At 39.8% G+C, this 23,081-nt stretch overlaps 1 protein-coding gene across 5 annotated transcripts in view; it reads left to right on the top strand.

The window, feature by feature from the left end:
* The first annotated feature begins 408 nt into the window (after positions 1-408).
* The window catches only part of ECI2 (enoyl-CoA delta isomerase 2), a 29,793-nt gene continuing 7,120 nt past the window's right edge, over positions 409-23,081 (top strand). Inside the window, exons 1-7 of one of the 5 annotated variants that reach the window (XM_037045347.1) lie at positions 409-501; positions 2,436-2,598; positions 8,240-8,338; positions 8,562-8,750; positions 10,929-10,998; positions 20,392-20,494; positions 21,248-21,368. In XM_037045347.1, the coding sequence (XP_036901242.1) occupies positions 2,491-2,598; positions 8,240-8,338; positions 8,562-8,750; positions 10,929-10,998; positions 20,392-20,494; positions 21,248-21,368 (690 nt within the window). In that variant the 5' untranslated portion in view covers positions 409-501; positions 2,436-2,490. Of the gene's footprint in view, positions 502-2,093; positions 2,210-2,435; positions 2,599-8,239; positions 8,339-8,561; positions 8,751-10,928; positions 10,999-20,391; positions 20,495-21,247; positions 21,369-23,081 lie in introns of those variants that run through there. The other 4 variants (XM_037045350.1, XM_037045349.1, XM_037045352.1 and 1 more) reach the window with 4 other exon arrangements.

Genomic DNA, 23,081 nt, shown 5'->3' with positions numbered 1-23,081 from the left:
TTGGGAAAGTCACCTATACACCAGCCACACAAGGCTAGGATCTGCTGAATGCCCCCTAATCCTCCACCTCTGAGCCCAGCCCCCTCAAGCCAGGCCCGCCCCCACCAGCCTCACCCCGCGTCCTGGCCTCCTGGCCGCTCTTCACAGCTCAGTCCCTCCCCCCACCCCCTCGCCTTCGCCCGACCCCCAACTCCCACCCCCAGCGTGAGCTGCCCCGCCAACCCTCGACACATGCCAACCTATCGCGCCTGGCACCGCCCCCTTCGGCTCCGGGAAGGGAGGCGCAGAGTGTGAAATCCCTCCCCGCCCTTGGCCCTGCCCCCTGCACATCCTCCCCCAATCATGCTGTGCGCTGGCTCCGCCCCATCCCAGTTGAACCTATGGGTCCCTTCCCTTCCCTAGTCTCCATCACCCATAGTTCCGCCCACTCCCTCCGGACCCTTAGGCTTAAGTGGCGTAACGTAGGCTTGGCGCTGGTGTTGGAGTAGTGTCCAGAAAGAGGTAAGCGTTGACCCGGGGTCCAGGGTCGACCCTGGAACGCCACCGTGCTTGCGGGGGTTGCTGCCCACTGAAGGGAGACTCCGTGTCTGTTAGCTTGTCCTCATAGCATCAGTGTTATTCTTTTAAGGCCAAATGGAGAATGGCGTTAGGTGCCCTTCTGAAATGCGCAGCCTTCTCTGCTGGGAGGCCCAAGCTGCGTCACCCAGGCGGGTGTGCGTCCCGCATCCCTTGGCATGCACACCGCTACCCAGGCTGCTTCTAGTTTACGAACCTACTTAGGAAGACCTCTAAGCGGGCTTTGCTTACTTGCTGAACGCTTTAGAAACGCAAATCCTTCGTCAGTGTGGGTTTAAACTAAGAGAATAGTTTTATTTTGGAGAATAACTTTGCGCCTTTATTTTCTGAAAACTTGTACATTTAGGTCTTATATGGACATTTTTAATATTGCTTCTTGTTCTACTTGGTACATGCTAGGTGCCAGATTCATGTAGGATACAGTTTTTCCGGAAAGAAAGAAAACCTTAATCAGATATTTAGAATAAAGCTTATTGCAGACCAATTTTGTTGAATTATGCACTATTATTTCAGAGTTTGAACTTAGACTTCACACTCTTTGAAAGTTACAATATTGTAGAGGAGGTAATACATATGCTATGTTTGGGCTTTGTTTGTAACTATTATTTTAATTATCTTTGATGCCATTAACTTTATTATTCAAGATCGTCATTGTGAACATTCATTTTTTGTTTGTGTCCTCAATATTGTACAGTGAATTTTCCTTTTCCCTCTGCTAACTGTATGTGCTTAAAAACTTACTTATCTGGCCAAGCTCTATTTCTGCTCCTGGCTGGCTGGTTAAAACATCATGAGGTTAGGAGTGAATCTGTGTCTGCTCAGCTGGGTTTCTTTTTTTTTTCTTTTTGGTGTTGTGATTTTATTTTCATACTGATTTTATTTTATTGAATCTATTGGGGTGACATTGGTTACCCCAATAAAATTATATGGGTTTCAGGCATACAGTTCTACAATACATGATCTGTATATTGTGTTGTGTGTTTACTACACAATCAAGTGTCCTTCCATCACCATTTATCCCCACTTTACCCTCTTCTACCTCTCCCAACCCCCTCTCTTTCTGCTGGCAATCACCAGGCTGTTGTCTGTGTCCTTGAGTCTTTTTTTTTTTTTTTTTGCTTAATCTCTTCACCCTTCTCACCAGGTCCCTAATGCCCACCTCTCTGACAGCTGTCAGTCTATTTTCTGCATCTCTTTCTGTATTGTTTGATAGTTTATTTCATTCATTAGATTCCACATATAAGTGAAATTATATGTTACTTGTCTTTCTCTGACTGGTTTATTTCACATAGCATAATAGTTTCCAGGTCCATCCATGCTTCATTGTTAAATCGGTGAGTGCAGAGGCTGTTTCCGGGCCTTGGGAAACTACTAAATTCTTTGTGTGCACTTTACCTGCTTGGATCAGTCCTGGGCTCTCTTCTTTCTTGTATGCCTTTTATTTACCTCTTGCCTGTCTCAAAATTTACATGGCTATTTGGGCTCAGGCACACCTCATTTTACTGCACTTTATTGCACTTCACAGGTGTTGCAATCTTTTTACAAATTGAAGGCAAGACCCTCCACCAGCAGAAAGATTGCAACTTGTTCTGTTGCAAAATAGCTGTGCTCTGGAACTAGCAGTATCTCTTGGGTATGTTTGTATTTAATTTGAATTGCTACAGGTAACATGCTGGATAGTAGCTTCCTTTACCTTTATTTTAAATTATGGTGGTTAGCTTCTGTATTGATTTCTTATCTAGGGATCATTTTGGAAACCACTAACCATTAGCAGCCAGTTTGCTTGGGGCAAGTACAGGGAAATATTTATAGAGAAACACAGGTTGGGAATAATTAGAAATCAGTCTGCCTGTTTACAGTCCTCTGCAGGTCATTAGTTTCCCATCACTTCAGTTGCATGTGAGTGGAACAACAATGAGATCCAGTCAGGAGGAGTTTGAAAATGCAGTGAATCAGGTAAAACTGTTGAAGAAGGATCCAGGAAATGAAGTGAAGCTAAAACTCTATGCACTGTATAAGCAGGTAAATGCCTACAGTTTGATATAATTTAGAGACATTATAAGCAGATGACTCCTCAGTTAGATATGCTATATGTTTTACTGCATATCTGCATATCAGCTTTAATAATACTTTAGGGTTTGTTTTGTTGCCTTTCTTTTAAAGACTGTATTAACCTAAAAATAAAATGCCAAAGTGAGAGGCAAAATGTATTCACAATCACAGAATTGGATTTTGGGGTACAGATTCAGGCAGAAACCCAAATTGTGCCCCAGTTACTGGGTGAAGACAAGGGGTTTTTATGAGAAAAAGAGGGGAAGAAATTACATGAATAGAGGAAAGAAATTTCTGTTGGTGTTGGCAAGCTGAGTTACTGATTCTGTCATCAGAAAGAATGTCCATTATCACCAGTCCTATGGTCAGGATGTCTACTGTGCTATTAGTTTTACCAATAATTGCTTTGGTCAGGTCTAAGTGTTATCTTACCAGTTCAAACATTCCAAAATTTAATGTGCAAGCAGTTCCTCCGCAATGGCTGCTTCAGCTCTACTTTAAAATGGCTCCACTTATGTCAGCTTTTCACAGGTGTATACATGTTACTGAGCAAACCAGGGCCCTGCCACCTGGCACCTTGACGTAATGACCCAACCGTTAGTGTTAAAGGAAACAAGTTTTTATTAACTGGATTCCAACCTCTGGACAGGGGGAGGGGGTGGTGCTGAGAGCACTCTCGCTCAGAGTCCTCCTTTCCCACTAGACTTGGAGTCTCTGTTGCTTTCCAAAGGGCTACGTGCCACAACCATGCCCCAAAGTTCCCTATATCCTTATTTGCCCTTGAGCAAATAGTCATGTGAACAGATCACATCCTCTTCTGGAATGTGCACTTGGCGGTTTCAGAGTCACCATCCTTTGGCAGCATCTCCCTCCTTCAGGATCTGGGGTGTGCGATTCTCAACCTCCATGTTGTGATTCAGGAAAACGTGCTGGATCACAATGGAGTCCAGGGAAGCACACATCCCAAGAGAGCGACTTCTCTGTACATCCTTCAGAGAAGCAGAAGTACCTCCTCTCTCAAGCCCTTGAGTTTTCCATTGTGCCTTAAGGTTCCTCCTTGCCACCTTAAGAAAGCAATCTTGGTTCCTTCCCTGGAAACACTGCCATGAACCACACAACCAACCAAGGAATCAGGCTTTTTCTAGTGGGCTTTCACTAGCTTCACAGCTCAGTGTCAGTTCCCCAAGGCTTTTTGGTAACAACCAGAGCTCAGGCATGTCTCCTTCAGGCATGACATTCCAGTCAAAGTCTTGGTTAATAAAACCACTGATGGTAATTTGTTTTACTGGTTTTATACAAAGAAACCTTATGTTATCACCCACTCCTTCAGAATGTCAAATTTTGGAGGGATCAGGTAGGGGGAAAATTTTTTAAATGTGAAGGAAAATCCTTGTCCTTCTACTATTCACTAAAATTGCATTTCCATGCCTTACATCTTCTTGTTCACTTTCCCACACAATGTGAAGTTTTAACTCTTAACCTGCTCATAGATCTCAGGTGGGAAGAAGTCACCTCTGGGATCTTCCAGACAGGTCAGGAGTGCCTATAGCTGGAGGGCGTGTTCTAGTGGGACTTTCACCCGTAACTGCCATCACAAGAGAAGAGCCTGTACATCTGCTCAATTTGGATGATGAGGGGCAAAAATGGAGGTGATAAGATCTGCCATTCTCTGAGGATCATCTCTATATGAGGGGTCGGAATTCTTCCAATTCAGTAAGTCTGAAAAGGAGAACAGAGTATGGCCCCAGAAGTGGTCAGCAGGCTGGACTTTCTGATCTACTCTACCTGTGGGATATTGCTTCAGAGGGAATTGGCTTGCTCTGAATTGGCTCTGTCGTCTAATTGGGTGCTCTGAAAAGTCTTTGGTGGAGCGACCTCTCCCCAGATATACAGGGGTACAGCCATTGGCTCTGTGGTCTCTACTTCAGTTGGCAGCTCGTGAAGGGGTGATGGCAAGGGAGTTCCCCATGCCATCAGTCCTTGGTCCCCTGGGTTCAGAACACTGATAAGGTTCATTTCTTCTTTGTCCCTTCCTTCCTGTGTTTTACCATCAGGGAGAGGTTTTGAGGCCACTTCCCTTCTCTGTACCATCAAACAATCCTCTGACCTTGACAAAACCCTAGTATATAACAACATAATTGCACTGACATAATGAATTTCATCCCATCTGTCCAACTGTTGGCAATACTGTTCCAATTGCATAGTGGTACAGTAATTCAGGGAACCATACATGGGCCACCTTTCCCCATAATTCAAAACATACGTAGGCCAAACAGTGTAACAGTAATAAATCAGTGCCTCCTTGGACTTTGGATAATGGCAGTACATACTCCAGTCCTTCAAAATGCTACCCAGTGGGCTCTGCAGTGGGCTCGGGGCCAGCATGGAACCATCCCTATTGGCCTAAATGTACAAGTCCAAAGCTATGATTGAAAGAATGCAGGCACACTGGCAATATATAAGCAAAACCCACAACTCCATTATTCCAAGCAGTGCTCACAAGCAAATTTTCTGCAAAAGAAGGTCACTTCTCAGAGTCCGTCCCCTTCCCTGACCCATTTCCTTTCTACCTGCCAGGCATATTTAGGCAGCCAATGCCCTTAAAAGGTATGCAGAGAAATTCTCAGAGACTGGGCAGCTCCACAGTCCCACTCTCCCACTCGTGAGGGAGTCAGCCTGCTACAGCCAGTTATCAGCGTCCCTTTGTTGTTGCCATTGCTGTTACAGAACGCTTGGGTTCAGTTGCCTGCCACCCAGAAGCATGACTCTCAGTGCAAGAGTTCAGTGAAAAAGAAAAGGGGTTGTTTATTGAAAGGTTATACAGATTTAGGTAATGGCAGATTTCTGCCATTTGGCCCACTTTCTTTGAAAACATGTAGTCCTGCCTCCCTTTGCCAAACTAGGCCAGTTTCGGAACATGCCAGTCCAGGTTACCATCTTTCAGAAGAGCGGAAGTTCACAGATCAGCATTTCTGATCACAGTTCAGCTCCAGGCATCCCTCACAAATCCAGGTGGCTAGGTGAGTCCCCCATGCAGCTCCACCAGCTGTGCCACCATCTTCTCCAGGCGGACTCAAATCTGGGTGTCTGAGCAGGTTCCCCCCAGCTATACTGCCAGCTCCCTCAACTCACTGGACTTCTGACTTTCAGACCTTCTCTCTTTTACTCCAGACCATGTGACTTTTTTCTCTTACAGCCTGCTCTCATTTAAATGCTCAGCCTGGAGTTACCTGCATGACCACATATCTGGCCCCTCCTGTGATGTCTTAGTATCTGCCATTTTTGCCAGTTCCCTGTATCTTTTACTCTTTTGGCTACCATCTTTAGTCAGGGCAAAAATTCTCAGTGACACAGGGACATCCAGGGAGGGCATGTGCCTCCTGTCTCTCACAGAAGTGCTGTTTAAGCTTTCCACCTGTCTATAGCCACACCACCCTGAAAGCCAATCTGGTCTATAAGCTTCCTCTCCCACCTGTATCACTAGACCCTGAACGTTCTCGGTTACCTACACAATGGTCCTGAGCTGCAACCCTCTTCCCTTCAGGAAGGCACAGCTATTCACTTGCCCTTGTTGTGCAGTGCGTTTTAACTGCCATATCATCCACTCTCCCGCTCAGTCGAGGACTGTGGGGGCTGTGCTGTGCACCCCATTACATACATACCTTCGATTGTATGTTGTACTTTCCAGTCCCGTTAAGGCAAAGAGTAACCCCTCAGGATCTTTCTAGAGTAAGAGACGTAAAGGACGTAACAACCAAATGTGTAGACCTTATGTGGCTGCTGATTATAATATATCAACCAAAAAAGTTGTTTTCCGAAAATTGGGGAAATTTGAATATGGACTGAGTAGTAGATGATACCTAGGAACTGTTGTTGATGATACCATAAGAAAATGTTGTCGTTTTTTTAGAAGTGCATACTAAGAATGTAGGGGTGAAATAATATGGTGTTTGGGAGTCCCTAAAATAAAGCAAAAAAGAAAGAAAAGAATGGAGGGAGCAAGTATGGCAAAAATAATAGTTCTTGAATTTGGGTGATGAATACTAGGGATTCATTATAATATTTTTGTGTATGTTTGAAAATGTGTGTAACAAATTTTTAAAATGTAAGTTTAAGTAGCAATATCTAAAGACTACCCTGGGAAGTCAACCCCTCTGGGCTTCTGTGTATTACCTGTTTTTCTCTTTCTGTGATTGCTATGAGCCTCTCCTACTTTCATGAGTGAGTATAGTGAAGAATTTAAGTTTGTCCCAAAAGATGTCTGGCATTTGCCCTTGGCTTCTGGGCAGAGTTACCTTAGATTACCTGATATGTAAACCTAGAACCCTTAATATCTAAACCCTTGAAATGCCGTGCCTGACAGGAGTGTCTTTGTTTGCTTTCAGCCTAATGGTGTGATTTAGAGTGGGACTGGCCACAGGGTAGTAGCAATGTGTTTCAGGGTGGGGCTTTATTTACATATTTAATTGTAGTGGAGCTCCAATTGAAAACTGGACACTGAGGCCTGAGTGGGCTTTCTTGGTGGATGATACTGCATGTGTATTGTCACATCAGTTCTGGGAGAGGTACACTGTCGTGACCCCACAGTGCGGGCAGGAGGGTATCCATCTCCAGACTTCACCTTAGGCATCTCCTCCCTTACTGATGTTCTTTCCTGGCAATAAACTGTAATCGTGAGTTCTGTGTGTTATTCTAGCAGATTACTAAACCTGAGGGCAGTACCACAAGTGCCCAAACCTTGCACTTGGCATTTGCAAATAGGGGAAGTCTTGTGGACTTTGTTGCCTCTAATTTCTCAGGTGGTTAATTCTTGCAGAGTCATTTTTGTCTCTTTGTCTTTAGTAAGTCTTAGCTTCATTTACTGCCTTTGTTTTTCAGAGCTCTTTCCTCTTTAGCTGATTCCATTATAAAATTTAACATTTTTAATATGGTTATTATGTGGAGTTTTAAATTGTTGTTTCTAAAATGTAGTTAACTAGGATATTTAATTCATTTCAAAACATTCACTTCACCTACTCAAGTAAAGTCTGGTTGTTTTTTGCTTTCTACTCACATGCCCCTTAGTTCAGTTCCCTATGGGCCAGGGTTCTGACAGCCTCACCCAACTCCCTCAGCTCCAACTCTATTGCTCAGTTACCAGAAATCCACCACTGAATTAGTGGTAGTGTTTTCTACCTTTGAGTGTGCTTTCAGAATATACTGTGGGTTTCTGAATGTTTGTTGGCTAATTACCTTTAAAGATTGCTTGAGTATTTTAATTGTGTGTAAAAAATGTGATTGTTGTTTAAAACTAATGAACTATTAGAGTTTTTGGAAAGTGCTTTCCCCACCACCTTTTGTAGTATTTTCATATGCAGGCAGTTATAACTTATTTTAGGGACTCATAGCCAATGGAAATTTTGTCTCTCCAGCCTTCTTTCTGTTGTTTGTGCCTTTTTAGCAACAGTATCAAAGAGAAACAAGGGAAGAGTTCAGATTGTTTTATGTACCTTGTGAAACTGTTTGGTAGGGAAGGCACATTCATCCTAGTTGTGTGTTTTATAGATCTTAAAATGTAAGGTTCCGATCTTCGTGGACATTTGTCTGATAATTGCCCCTGTTCTTTTCACAGGCCACTGAAGGACCTTGTAATATACCCAAACCAGGTGTGTTTGACTTTATTAATAAAGCTAAATGGGATGCATGGAATGCTCTTGGCAGTCTGCCCAAGGTAAATTTGTTATTTTACGTTTATTTTACTTCCTGTACTCCTAAAGAAAGTTGGGTGTTTCTCATTATCAATCCATTACAGACAGAGCCTTCAAGATCTTCATGTAACTCTGCTGAATCAGAACCTCTGTTCTTTCTTCATTGCAAGGTTATGAGTATAGTAAGTTGCTCAAAGTGCTTATTCATTGACCATGGGCTTAAATTATTTGTCATCTTCTCTTCAGGAAACTGCCAGGCAGAGCTATGTGGATTTAGCGTCCAGTTTGAGTTCTTCATCTACATCCTCTAGCCAAGTGAAGCCTAGAGCAGACAGGAAACAACAGGAGTATGAAAACCTGGTGGTGACCTCCGAAGATGGCATCACAAAGATCATGTTGAACCGGCCCACCAAAAAGAATGCAATCAACCCTCAGGTGACATTACCTTCCCTGAGGGTTCTTCCTCCTTTTTTTCCTTCTCCTATTGCCCTCAAAACTAGTGTTTCAGTTTTGTTCCTATTTTTGTGTTATCTCGTTTGATTTCTGCAGGAAGATTAGAAATTGCGGCTACTTCTTTATACAACGGAGCTAGGCCTTCATTATTTAGAATTTGTGAGCTTCAGGTAGGTCCTACATGCCCAAAGGAACTATAATTTTCCCAATGGTAGAAGCACAGATAAACTAAATAAATGAAACCTACGTTAATATAAGAGGATGTTTGTAGCCCTGGCTGGTGTAGCTCAGTGGATTGAGCGTGAGCCTGCGAACCACATGATCGCGGTTCGATTCCCAGTCAGGGCACATGCTTGGGTTGCAGGCCAGTTCCCAGCAGGGGACTCACAAGAGGCAACCGTACATTGATATTTCTCTCCTTCTCTCCTTCCCTTCCTCTCTAAAGATAAATAAAATCTTTAAAAAAAATCAAACTAAGCCCAAAGTTAGAAGAAAGAAGATGTGATTAATATTAAAGCAGAAATAAGTTAAAAAGGAATAAACAAACTATCTTAAATAAAGAAACAGAAAAAAAAAGAGGATGTGTGTAGAGGTTCTCTAAGGTTGGTACAGATTGTCCCCAGAAGTATCTTCATGTCACTTAGACTTGAGAGGGAGTAATGTTCTACCTGTATGGAGCTTTACTTCCTATAAGTAGAAGGAGAAAGGAGAGAAGGTCTTCATCTGAAACAGATCATCACTCATCTCTGCTTGAAATGTGCTATTTCACAAGGGCAACTTTAGTTTCTGAATCTGCCATTGAACTAGAATGATAATAAAAATAGGCACTTTATTTCTTTCACCTTGAAACAAATTATAGGGAGTTAATTGGATGTTTGGCGCTGAACTGGTAGTAAAATTTGGGAGGGCTCGAACATGCTAACTTAAAATAGTCTTAAATAGGAATTTGATAAAGTTGGATGTGCCATTCAATTAATAAAACATTTGGTCCTCAAAACTGTCTTTCCTTTTATCCTGAGTCATTTCTGTATTATCGTGGTAATGATAGTAGTACCAGCTACTCATTACAGAGCTTAATATGTGTCAGCCCTTTTTATGCAGAGGTTTGTTTAGTTCCCACAAGGAGTCTACTGTTGTTATTTAACAAAATAATTAGAGGAAGTGGTAACTTGTTCAAATTCACTCGACTAATATGCAAGAGAGCCTGACTTGAAACCCCAATATGTCCACCTCCTAATCCTTGCTCTTGCCAGTTACCCTGTTGTGCTGTATCATCATAACTATAATAACACTAAAATGACTTCCTCATTCCCTCCCTCAGTGGAAATGATTTATCTCATATATTTTGTAGTTTATGCATTCTTTTCTCAGTGTCTGTGTATCTATAAATATCAGCCCTCCTCATCATTCTCTTCCACATTGAAGTCTTTTCTAGGGTAGAAACTGCACCTGTGTTAAATGCATTTAAAAGCTACACATCCAAGATTTTCAGAAATGTTGCTGACTTAAAATATTTGGCCTATTGTGCTTCACTATCCTTACAGTGTCTTAGAAATCCCAGCCTTTTAATACTCATTAATATTTCCCAGACTGCCTGGGATACTTGTGTTCTTTCTTGAGGTTGCAGTTGAAAAACTGCTTTGAGAAAATTTTACTCTGGCCACCTCCCATTCTGTCTACCCTACATAAGTATCAGCTCCTTCTCTGAGTGTCCCCACTACTTTGTACTTCCCACCACGTTTAGACTCATCTCTTGTATTCATCTCAAAGGCTCAAGGATTGTGTGTTACTTTTGGCAAAAAGTGGAACTTTGGCTAGGTGGCTCAGTTGGTTGGAGTGTCCTGAAGCAACCGATTGATGTCTCTCTTTTCCTCTCTCTCTAAAATCAATAAATGTATCCTCAGGTGAGGATTTAAGAAAAAAGTGGATATATTCTCCCAGCATCTACTCTAGCACTTGGTACATAATACAAGCAATTGTAAAAGAAATGACAATTGTTTTCAAGTTTATTGGGCTGGCTTTTTGTTCATTTAAATACAACCAATATAAATGTTTGGCACTTTGCAGAGAATAGGCTTGCAGACTGGCATTTAGGGAGTCTACTGGGTGATGGTTATCATTTTCAGGGTTTCTTTTCCTCTTTTCCCCCCTTTCACACAGATGTATCAAGAAATCATTCTTGCACTTAAAGCTGCAGGCAAGGATGACTCGGTCCTAACTGTTCTAACAGGTAAGACATTTTCTTAAATTATTTTTTTAAGCAGGAGAAAACCAAAGATTAATATATGTGCATGGGGAATCCACATAGACATGATAAATCCATGGAAATCTCAAAGACAGTAAAGCAACACTGGGTAAAGAGGACATTTTGGACAAAAGATTAAAAGGGGGTAATGGCGTATTAGATTTTAGAAGTGAGAATGGTCGATTAACACGTAGTTGAAGAAGAACCTTTCTTAAGTTTCTTAATTAAATATTTATTTTGAGGAATTTCCTACTAGATAGGAAATTAACTATATAAGCTCTAAGATCTCTTCTGGTACTAGATACTCTAATTCCTAAATATATGAAAAATTTAATAGACACAAAGTTGATATCTATAAAAAGCAGATATATATTGGTAAGAAACATACTATTGGTCCTAAAATTGGGTACTTAACAAGGGGAAAGTTCTTAATGTAAGAAAGATAATCTTTGCAGCATTACTTATAGTTGTGAAGATATGAAAACATTCTAAATTAGGGAGTTCCAGCCAAGATGGAGACACAGTAGAAATGTTTTGCTTTCTCACACAACCAAAAGAAGCATAACAATGAATTTAAAAATAGTAAACAACCAGAACTGCCAGAAAATCAGACATCACGGAATTTGACAACCAAGGAGTTAAAGAAACTTTCATCCAGACTGGTGTGTTGAGACAAAGAAATATGGCCCAAATGAAATAACAGATCAAAACTCCAGAAAAAGAGCTAAGTGATGAGGAGATAGATAACCTCTGATGCAGAATTCAAAACACTGGCAGTCAGGATTCTCACAGAGTTGATTGAGCTTGATTGCAAAATGAAGGAAGAAATGAAGGCTATACAAAGTGAAATAAAGGAAAATGTTCAGGGAACCAACATGAAGGGAAGGAAACTGGGACTCAATGATTTGGAGCAAAAGGAAGAAATAAACATTCAATTAGAACAGAATCAAGAAAGAAGAATTTTTAAAAATGAGAGGCTTAGGAACCTCTGGGACAACTTTAAACATCCAAATCATAGGGATGCCAGAAGGAGAAGCGAAAGAGCAAGAAATGGAAAACGTATTTGAACAAATAATGAAGGAAAACTGTACTAATCTGGTGAAGAAAATGGGTTTCCAGGAAGCCCAGAGAGTCCCAAAGAAATTGAACCCAAGGAGGAACACACCAAGGCACAACTGATGTGGGCACCGGCCCACAGTGTCTGCGGTGTTATGGATGAGATACGAGACAAATTCACATGGACTCCCGAGTCCTGTGGAGGAAAAGGGGACAGCACGGCTACCCTCTCAAAAGAAGAGGACGTGTGCCCTTGCCTTGACAGGCTTTTATTGGGTTAAATATGCACAGAAATACAGGTAAAGCGCATTAATCATTGTCAGGCAGTAAGGATCAAATAATAGAGAGCAAGAACTACGCAGGCTTATTCCGAGTCAGGGTCTGTTAGCTTAAAGGGCTAGAAAACTTTGAGAAACAAACTCATTTCCTGCTTGGACCCTTATCATTTAATTGAAAGCATTCTTAGCAAAGCAGGTTTCACAGGATTTTATATATTCTTTCTCAGGCCTGATCACCCAGGGAACCCACCCTTTCCACTACAGGGATACACCACCCTCTGTCATTATTTCAGGCTTATGTCAGGCAAGGGAAATGAGGCAGCCAAGAGATTAGGAGACTTCTTGTAGACAGAATGATGACTCCGGCAATGTCAAAGCTGAGGGGCAAGAGTCCATCAGCCTTTTTAGTTATAGCCCCCCAAGTCTTTCCCTGGGGCCTCCCCATGATCATGCCTGTCTTAGGTCGTTCCTCCCTTGAGTAATCTTACCTGTCATTGGCTAACCGATCAAGCATTGGGGGCCAGGTAGGGTTAAGTAAAAGGAGCAGAAGCCACGTTCCTACCAGGGAGATAAGCTTTGTTCCCTTAGTGGCTTATGGTCCAAAGCTCACTCAGCCTTAGCCTGGGGGCGGGGTTACAGCTTCTAAAACGAGGCAGGGTGGCTCCCAACACACAACATAATTAAGTTACCCAAGATTAAAGATAAGGAGAGAATCTTAAAAGCATCAAGAGGAAAGGAGAGAGTTACCTACAAAGGAATTCCCATAAGGCTATCAGCTGATTTCTCAAAAGAAACCTTATAGGCAAGAAGAGGCTGGAAAGAGGTATTCAAAGTCATGAAAAGCAAGGACCTACATCCAAGATTAGTCTATCCAGCAAAACTATCATTTAGAAAGCATTTCAGATAAAGTGCTTTCCAGTTAAGGTAAAGTTAAAGGTGTTCATCATCACCAAGCCCTTATTATATGAAATGTTAAAGGGACTTATCTAAGAGAAAGAAGATCAAAACTATGAACAGGAAAATAACAGTAAACTTACAACTCTCAATAACTGAACTTAAAAAAACAAAAACAACCAGAACAGGAACAGAAATGGAGATCATATGGAGGGTTATCAGTGGGGAGCAGGAGGGGGGAATAAGGGTGGGTGAGGTACAGGGTATAAGAAGCATAATTGGTAGGCATAAAATAGACAGGGGGAGGTTAAATATAGTGTAGGAAATGGAGAGGCCAAAGAACTTATATGTACAACCCATGGACATGAACTAAGGAGGGGGAGGAATGCTGGAGGGTGGGGGGCGGTACAGGGCAAAGGGGGGATATAGGGAAGAAAAAAATTGGACAACTGTAATAGCATAATCAATAAAATATACTTTAAAAAAGAAAACATTCCAAATTATGTTGCCATAATAGAAAAAATCAAATTACAGAATAGCCACTACTGTATCTAAGACAAGCATTAAAAAGTATAATTGTGTAAAGACCAACAATATAGAAAATGTTTAAGATATAATAAAAAACATTAGAAATTATGTCAGTGCTGTGATTATAACTGAAAAATATGATGGCTGCCCATGCACCTGAGTGGATGAGAATAAGGAAAATGAAGGTTTGGATTTGGAAGGGGCACCGCGCTCAGTGGGGACCGAGATCAACTTGAGGTTATATCCTGGATTCATGCCTTACTACCTATGGGTGACCTCTCATTCTGAATGGAGAAGGCAGTGTTTTGTTAACCCCATTGAATGGTTGAGAAGATGACATGAGATAATGCAGGTAGTGGGCATGGCACACAGCAGAAACTTGATAGAAGTTGGCTTGGCAGAAGTGGGAGTGATTTTTTTTTTTTGCATTATCATTAAAAGTTGTAAAATAAGTATTATCTAGAGGTATCAGATTTTATTAAAAAGCATAGGGGAAGAGAGAGAAATCTAACAGCTGATTCTAGGGGACAAATGAAAGCAAAGAGTCAAAGACAGCCCTCATAGTCCATGTGAATGCCCAGGTAACTTAGGAGAGTGAAGATGAGAAAAACAGTAGTCTAGAAGTGGCATTTGTTCAGTACCAGAGAATAATTGATATTTTTTAAACTATTTTTTGCTAATATTTTTATTTATTTATCTTTAGAGGGGGAGGGAAGGAGGGAAATATCAATGTATGGTTGCCTGTCATGAGTCCCCTGCTGGGAACTGGCCTGCAACCCAGGCATGTGCCCTGACTGGGAATCGAACTGAGATCGTGTGGTTCGCAGGCCTGTGCTCAATCCACTGAGCTACACCAGCCAGGGCTTAAACTATTTTTAAATACAAGTATAATATAAGCACATGGTTTTTACAAAACCAAAATGCATGAAAAGTACATGACCAAAACTAAATCTAACTCTTCGTGGAATCCCAGTCCTGCTCCATAGGAAAGTTCAGCTCTCCTTGATGCCTTTCGGGAAGGATTTATGTATTTCCTGAAGGGTCTGTGTACATATTGTGCAAACTGTGTGTTAGTTTTCCTCCACTTTTTTTAAAACAGGAAAGCATACAATACCTAAATATTATACCCAACTTCCTTAACATTTCCTGAAAACCTGTTTCATCTGTACCTATACATCTAAGTTTTTCTCTTGAGGGCTCCAAATATTAAATTTTTTAGATTTTATCATTGATTTCATCATTCTCCTATTGAGGAACATGTAGATTTTACTTACTCTCTTGCTATTAAAATGGTATTGCAGCCCCAGTCTCAGTTGGTTGGGCTCAGTTGGTTATAGCATCATCCTGTAATAGAGCGGTCCCCAACTTTTTTTGGCACCAGAGACCAGTTTCGTGGAAGACAATTTTCCACAGAAGCGGGGTATGGTTTCAGGATGAGTCGAGCGCATTACGTTCAGACTCACCACCTGGCCCAGTGGCCCAGTTCCTAACAGGCCCAGACCAGTACCACTCCATGGCCCAGAGGTTGGGGACTCCTGCTGTAATCAAAAGGTTGTGAGTTTGGCCCTGGTCTGGGAGTATACAGTAGGCAACCAAATGATGCTTCTCTCTTGCATTGATGTTTCTTTCTCTTCCCTCCTGTCCCTCTAAAAGCAATGAAAAATATCCTTGGGTGAAAATTAAAAAAAATAAAAAGGTGTTGCAATGAATAAACTTGGATGTATGTCTTTCAACTAACATGCAAAATATCTATAGCAATAGATCTGTTAGTAACAATGATAATGTTTAATATTTATATACTGGTAATACTTTCTGTTTGCCAGGCACTCTAAACTCAATTCTCTTTAAGTCTTTCTTTTAATTTCTTAATTTTTCTAAGCTTTCTTGCAACAACCCGATGCGAGTAGGCCCTTTTATTACTCTACTTTATAGGTGAGAAAATTGAAATTAGATTAAGTTTTGAGAAATAATGCTTTTATTAGTTATTTTCTATACTTTTGGCTTCTATTTCCTCTGATCTAAGCATTACTTAATAATTGTTTCTTTAATTTCTAGAAAGTTTCCATTTCTGTTATTAATTCCTAGTTTAATTCATTATAATCAGTGATGATCAGTTTTACTAATTTTAGTTTTTAGAATATATTAAACTTTTATGTATATTGCTATCTATTGACATCTCTGTCTTGAAGATAAAGTAGAAAATGGCCAGTTTTTTTAATCATCCAGGACTTCAAAAGTAAGTTCCATTCTATTTTACATGTGATAATCTATAATATAATAAATTACATGAAAAATTTTTAAGTAAGTTTTTCTTTACTCTTAAGGTACAGAATTTAAAATATGTCAGTTGGACTTATCTTTCTGATTTGTGTGTTTAGATTCCCCAAATTCTTTTTTTTTCTTATAATGACTCTGTCTTGGGCTGAAAAAAATGAATTAGGGGCATCTATTACTATTGTGTTTCTGTCAGTTTCTCCTTTGTGTCCAAAAAAAAAAAAAGCTTTTGCTTTAAAGTAAGTTTTCATCTTAATGATACTGAAAGATTTATGGTTAGGCCTTCACTGTGGAGTTTATTCTTTATTACCAAATGGCCATCTAGCTTTTTTAATGCTTTTCGCATTGAAAAACCAACCTTGTCAAATATTGATACACCTGCTTCAGTACTGTTTACACTTGTCTGCAAACCTGTACCCATCTTTTAACTTTCCTTTTTTTGGGTTCTTTTTTTTATTGGCTGTGTTTCATGCAGATGTTTTTGGGTTTTCCTCCTTTGATGGAAGCTTTTTCTTGTAAAGGTGCATTTACCTGTTTCAGCTAGTGTATATGACAGAAATGTTAAGTTTTAGTTTGGGCGTCTTACATGCTTTCTATTTATAATGCTTCCTTTGTTATTTTTTATTTCAAACTCTGTATTTCTTTCTGTTTGTGTTTTACTTCTCATAGTTTGGAAGTTTTTTACTGCTTTTAGCAATTACTTTCATGGGTTTATGTGGTACACATCAACATCTGTAGCTTGTATCATTCCCTTTGGACAGTATCTGTTGGTTGTCTGTCTCTATGAAGGGCAAGGAAGTGAACATGAATGTCCTGACATCCCGAAACCTCTCTTCCAAGTGTATGCTCTGTTAAATAAAGCCCCAATTTTTCTGGCGTTGACTGCTGCTGGGGAGAAGTTTGAGGCTACCATTAATTTTGTTTTTAACCCTTAAAAATGGTCTTAAGATCATTTTTTTCTCTAGATGGCCATGGGATCCTTTCCCATTTTTACCACTTTTTCCTAGGAAATACATAGCTTAAAAAACTGATTATTAAGGCCTTATTTTTAAGTTTTCTTTGATAATATCTCTGAATGTTTTTGTTTCAATCGATCTGTTCTCTTTGAAAGAAATTCTAGTTATGAAAAAGAAATGTCTGATCTGCTGAGTCTGTTACTTATTATTTTCTCTGAATTCTTAACTCTGTTCTCTTCCATTTATTTTGCTCAGTTGTCTCAGTCCTGTACTCCAGTACCCTCATTGCATTTTTAGCAATGTCCCTTCTTTTGCTGCTTCTGATGGTATCATTTTTTAATGGTTATGGTTTTCTCCTTTATTTTTTTCTGAACTCTGAGGCACCTTTTCGTTTTTTTTTATGGTTCATCACTTCTATTTTGAGTCCACAGGACAGCTCAGCTCTTAATGTTTTGTGTGTATATGGAAGATCACCATAAATTTTTTTGGAATAGATTTATTGCTCATAAAATTATTGAAATAATATTTATGACACTATTTGCTTCTGGTGAAGACGGGAAAAATCGAGGAATAAATTTATTATGTAATAATACTAAAAAAATCAAATATAGCTCTTTGCTTTTCAGTACCCCACATATAACTGTGTAAAGCCCTACTACAAAAAGAAATGTTCATTCTAGCCCTCGAGCCCATTCCAGTGCATTCTCCATTTTTTGCTTTGGTCTTTCCTGATGTTTGTATAATTAAATTCTCGATATTTTTCAGGCTTTATCTGACTCTCCCTCCTTTTTTTTTTAAGATTTTATTTATTTATTTATCTTTAGAGGGGAAGGAGAGAGGGAGAGAAACATCAATGTATGGTTGCCTTTCATGCGTCCCCTGCTGGGAGTTGGCCTGCAGGGAACCAGCCTGCAACCCAGGCATGTGCCCTGACTGGGAATTGAACCGCGATCCTCTGGTTCGCAGGCCTGAGCTCAGTCCACTGAGCTACGCCAGCCAGGGCTCTCCCTCCTTCTTAAGCTCTGTCTTCCCTCCACTCAGGTGGCAGAGCCTGCTCCTGATTTCTCCCTGTCCCCGGTTGCACCCTCTGATCTCCCTTGCTGATTCGTCTGCTCTGTAGCCATCAAATTGGAGAGTTCCTGAAGATTTAATGCTAGGCACTCTTCTTTCCTTGCTCTATGTCCTCCCTGGACCTTCTCATTTATGCCCACACTTCAACAAAAGTCAAATATATGCCGGTGATCCCGGTGTTGGTGTCTCAGGACACTCCACAGGACTTCAGACTGGTGTACCCACCTGGTACTTCCTAATGGGTGTCACCTCCCACATCTCTCTGCCTGGATCTTTTTCAGTTTTTGAAATCACAGTGGTGGCTCCACATCCAGACTATTATGTAGATCAGAATCCTAACAATCGTTATTGACCCTTGGCCCTTCCTCGCTTCCCAAGTCTAGTCTAATCTCATTTCACTTTATTAATATCTCTGGAATCAATCCTTTTTTTCCCCTGTCTTGTCTACACTAGTACAAGTCACCATGGACTCTTGTCTGAACTGGTGAGTCCCTGTCTGGTCTCTCTGATCCTCTTTTGCCCTCCTTTCTCCCATGCCCAGTGCACTCTTCACTGCACTCAAAACTCTTAAGTGGCACCAAGGTAATCAGTGGAGAAAGAAAATCTTTTAACAAATGGTGCCAGAACAACTAAGTTTCCATATGGGGGGAAATGAACTTCAATTCTGTCTTACACCCTACGCAAAAATGAATTTAAAAATTATCTAAACGTAGAACACAAATAAAACTTCTAGAACAGAAGGTCATCTTGTGACCTTGGAGTAGGCAGAAATTTCTTGGGCAGGACAGGAAAAGCATTAACCATAAAAGAAACAATTTACAAATTAGACTATCAAAATTTGAAATGTCTGCTTATCAAAAGACAATAGTAATAAAATGAACATAAAGCCACAGGCTGGGGAAAAATATTTGCTATGCATAAATCTGATTAAGGACTAGTATTCAGAATACATGAAGAATTCCTAAAAATTAATAAGATGAACTACCAGATTTTAAAAACTGGACACTTAGACACTTCATTAAAAAAAAATGAAAAGGTGCTCAATGTCATTAATCATCCAAGAAATAGACATTAAAACTACAATGTAATATGTCACCCACTAGAATGGCTAAAATTTAAAAACAAGTAATACCAAATATTGGTGATAAGGTGGGGCAACCAGAGCCCTTAGGCATTTCTGATACGAGAACACTTTGAGTGTTAGTCGGCAACTTGTTAGAGTTACACATCAGTTCAGTGATACACCGATCCACCCCTAGGCAATTACTGAAGGCAAATTTAAGGATGTCTATAAAAAAGTTGTACAGGAACAGTCATGGTACCCTACTTCACAGTAGCCAAAAACTGAAAACAACAAAAGGTCCACCAATCAAACAGTGGATAAATGAACATGTTGACTATTCATACAGTGGAATCCTGCTCAGCAATAACGAGGAATGAATAACCGATACACACAAAAACACAGTGAATCTTTAAAGTATGGTTGAGCAAAGAAAGCAGACACAGAAAAGTACATATTGTGTTGTCTTATCTAAGTTCTGTATAGGCAAAACTATGGAGACTGAAGCCAGAGAGCCTCAGCCAGAGAGCTCCTCATCCTCAGGACAGGATGAGGTGATATTATGTCTGCAAAGGAGCTTAAGAGAACTTTTTCTAGGATGATGGAAATGTTTTATCTCTTGTTTTGGATTGTGATCACACAGGTATTTACAATGATCAGAAATCACTTAACTGAGTCTTTAAAGCTGGTCATTTTATTGTATGTATTATACTTTAAAACAAATAAAAAGAAAACACCTCCTTGGCTCTTCGAAGGAAGGAGCTACAAAGACTCGCGTGCTGTATCCTGCTTATCCTCATCCTATACCAGCTTCTTCCCCGGGGGCTTCTCCTGCTTTGGCACAATGGCACTGCTTTGAACCCATCATAAACACCGGGGCTACCCTCTCCACAGAACCTTGGCATGTGCTATTTCCTCTGCATGAATATTCTTCCCACACCTTTTTTTCTAGCTAACCTTGCCTGTCCTTCAGATCTCAGTTCAGTTGTTCTTTACTAGAAAAGTCCCTTACCTGAGCCCCCTGATTAGACCAAAGCCCCTGTGACATATATGCACATCATCATCATGTACCTCTCCTTTGTATCATAGTTGTATTGCTTACATTTATTAATGTGTTATAAAATCAATGTCTGTTTTACTCATTAACTGTACATTGGGGCAAGAATGAGAGCTGGGTGTTTCCAGTGCTTGGCATAGCTTGGAACATAGTAGATAATAATTATAGAATGAATAAATGATGAGTTTGTGATTTTAATTACAGGAAATGGTGACTATTTTTCTAGTGGGAATGATCTGACTAACTTCATTGAAACTTACCCTAGTGGAATAGAGGAGAAAGTTAAAAATAATCTTGTTACACTAAGGTAAGAGTACCATTTGTCTGATCCTAAAGGGCTCATCTGTATTCATCAAACTGGCATTTAGTTGAATAAAAGTAAAATAAATACTTTTTGTGTCAGTGTAATGAATTGTGACCTTGAACCATGCATATTTCTCCAGACTGCCTGTTTCAGTAGGTACTCATTCATTCTGTCACTTTCACTTCTGTTACCTGTTCATTCTGCTGTCCTACATGAGATTTGATTGGAAAGTATATAAGTAAACTGTAGTAAATAAGATAAATAGAATCCTCTCATATTGAGACAGAGAAGTTTAGCAAATTACCATCCAGCCAGAGGAATGCATTACTTCTATGATTACTGGTTATAGAAGACTTTGAAGTAGTCTCAAAAAGCACAGAAGATGTAAGGCTTCTCTCTTCCTGTTTTGTTTATCCTTGCTGAGCCAGTCATTCTTGAGTTCTGATATTGCAGTGTATGCTTAGTCTGCCATCTTAATCTCTCAGTCTACAGCTGGGTTACAGTCCTGACCTAACTTCCCAGAATACAATATTTGAACCAAGGTCAAATTGTAGGGCTCATTGTGAGCTTCCATCAGGTGCCATTCAGAGGGGTGTCCTGGATGAATCTGGTGCAACAAGAGGGGAGGCTTTGTTGGTGGTGTAGAAACACCCAGCCTAGCCAGAAACTTTTGTTATTCTAGAGTCCTGCTACCTTGCCTATACTTCAGTAATGCTGCTTTGGAACATTTAAACATGCTTTTGTATTTATTTGTAGGAATTTTGTAAACAGTTTTATAGATTTTCCTAAGCCACTGATTGCAGTAGTAAATGGTCCGGCTAAGGGGATTGGCGTCACCATCCTCGGGCTATTCGATGTTGTGTATGCCTCTGATGGGGTAAGTTAATTCCCAGAAACTTATTAATGCAAGTAAAAATGAGATCCTTTGAATTCTCCTTTATTGTTGCTTGTAGTGAAACAGATTTTTTTTTATTATTGTTGTTGAATGGGCTAAATTTAAATTTTTCCAAATAGTTATTCTAATTTGTCTCATTTTATTTTGAGTTTTTAAGTTGAATTTTTCTAAACATCAGTATTGTTGTGAGCATTGTCTCAACTCTTGTTTCTATGTTTTAATCTAATTACACAACAGAAATTTAATTTTCATATTACTGTAAAATAGTCCAGAGACCTTGAAAGCTTGTTGGGGGAGGGGAGAGTAGCATCTTTGCAGATTATACAAGTGGATTATTGGATACTTTTTTCCCTAAGTAAATGAACTCTAGAATTTAGAATTTTAGAATATGAAGATGACTTTTGAGCATTATGTACTCTCACTCTCTCCTTTGCAGATAAGAAAATGTAAGCTCAGAGAAACTTGCCCAAAACACAATTTAGTGTTGTGTTCACCATTGAATTACATAGATTTTAATTTCTGTTTTTACTTCAGTATCAGTATATGTCACAGTAGAAAATAAAACTTTGAAAACTAAGGAAAAGTACAAAGAAAAAAGTTAAAAATCATCCCTTACCACTCAGAGATAACCAATGCTAATGTTCATTTTTTTTAATTTTAAAAATATATTTATTGGTTTTAAAGAGAGAGGAAGGGAGAAACATTGATATGAGAGAGAAACATCAACTGGTTGCCTCCCATACACGCCCCAATAGGGAATTGAACCCACAACCTAGGGATGTGCCCTGACCAGGAATTGAACCTGCAACCTTTTGGTGTATGGGGCGACTTTCCAGCCAGCTGAGCCACACTGGCCAGAGCAACATTTCAGTCTCTTATTAATTTAACCAGTCTCTGACTGTTGGAACCCTTGATTGTTTGCAATTTTTGTCATTATAAGCAAATATCTGATGAATATTTATCTTAAAGCCCTTACTCTAGAATGTTTACTGTGGAACTAATAACCACTTGTAGGGTTATCTGATTTTTAGAGTGATGCTTGCTTACATGATGGTAAGATTTGCTGATCTACAACCTGGTGGGAAACTTGTGGTTTTTACCACTCACAAGATTCCTAGTTGTATTTGGAGGTGTTTTCCCCACTGATTGATAGATGGGACTGTATAATAATGCACTTCACTCTTTGGTTTATCTTTTACTGGATCCCACTTAACCAGGTGGGCAAGTTGGCATATCTGATTCTTACTAATAATTTTCCCATAACGGGAGCAAATGAAATCCTAGGAGCTACAATGCCTAACTTTCATAGGTGGAAGTTTCTGCTCAAAGGCAGAAATCAACAGTGCTTGGTCACATTCTTTGTGTTAAATGACCAATTAATTGACCTACTTTGAACAAGGGTGGCACGAGGAATAACCTGGACTGAATTTGGGGGTCTCATTCTTCACTGCTTACAGGGGAAATATCATATTTGAACCTTGTCCTGATTTTCCCACCGTAATCAAAATGACTGTCATATACATTATATTTTTAAGATTTCTAGGACTTCCATTTTTTGATATAAATTGGAATTAAAGTTGAAATTAGAGAACATATGTAAATATATATTTAAAATGCACTGGATATATTAAATATAAATATAAACATATAAATGTTTTTAATGCTGAGATTTGGCTCAAAGTAAAATATCTAACA

The sequence above is a fragment of the Sturnira hondurensis genome, unplaced genomic scaffold, assembly GCF_014824575.4.
Source record: "Sturnira hondurensis isolate 20B ecotype Veracruz unplaced genomic scaffold, ASM1482457v3 Scaffold0004271, whole genome shotgun sequence".
Classification (NCBI taxonomy): Eukaryota; Metazoa; Chordata; class Mammalia; order Chiroptera; family Phyllostomidae; genus Sturnira; species Sturnira hondurensis.
This window is presented reverse-complemented; position numbering and strand designations above follow the sequence as displayed.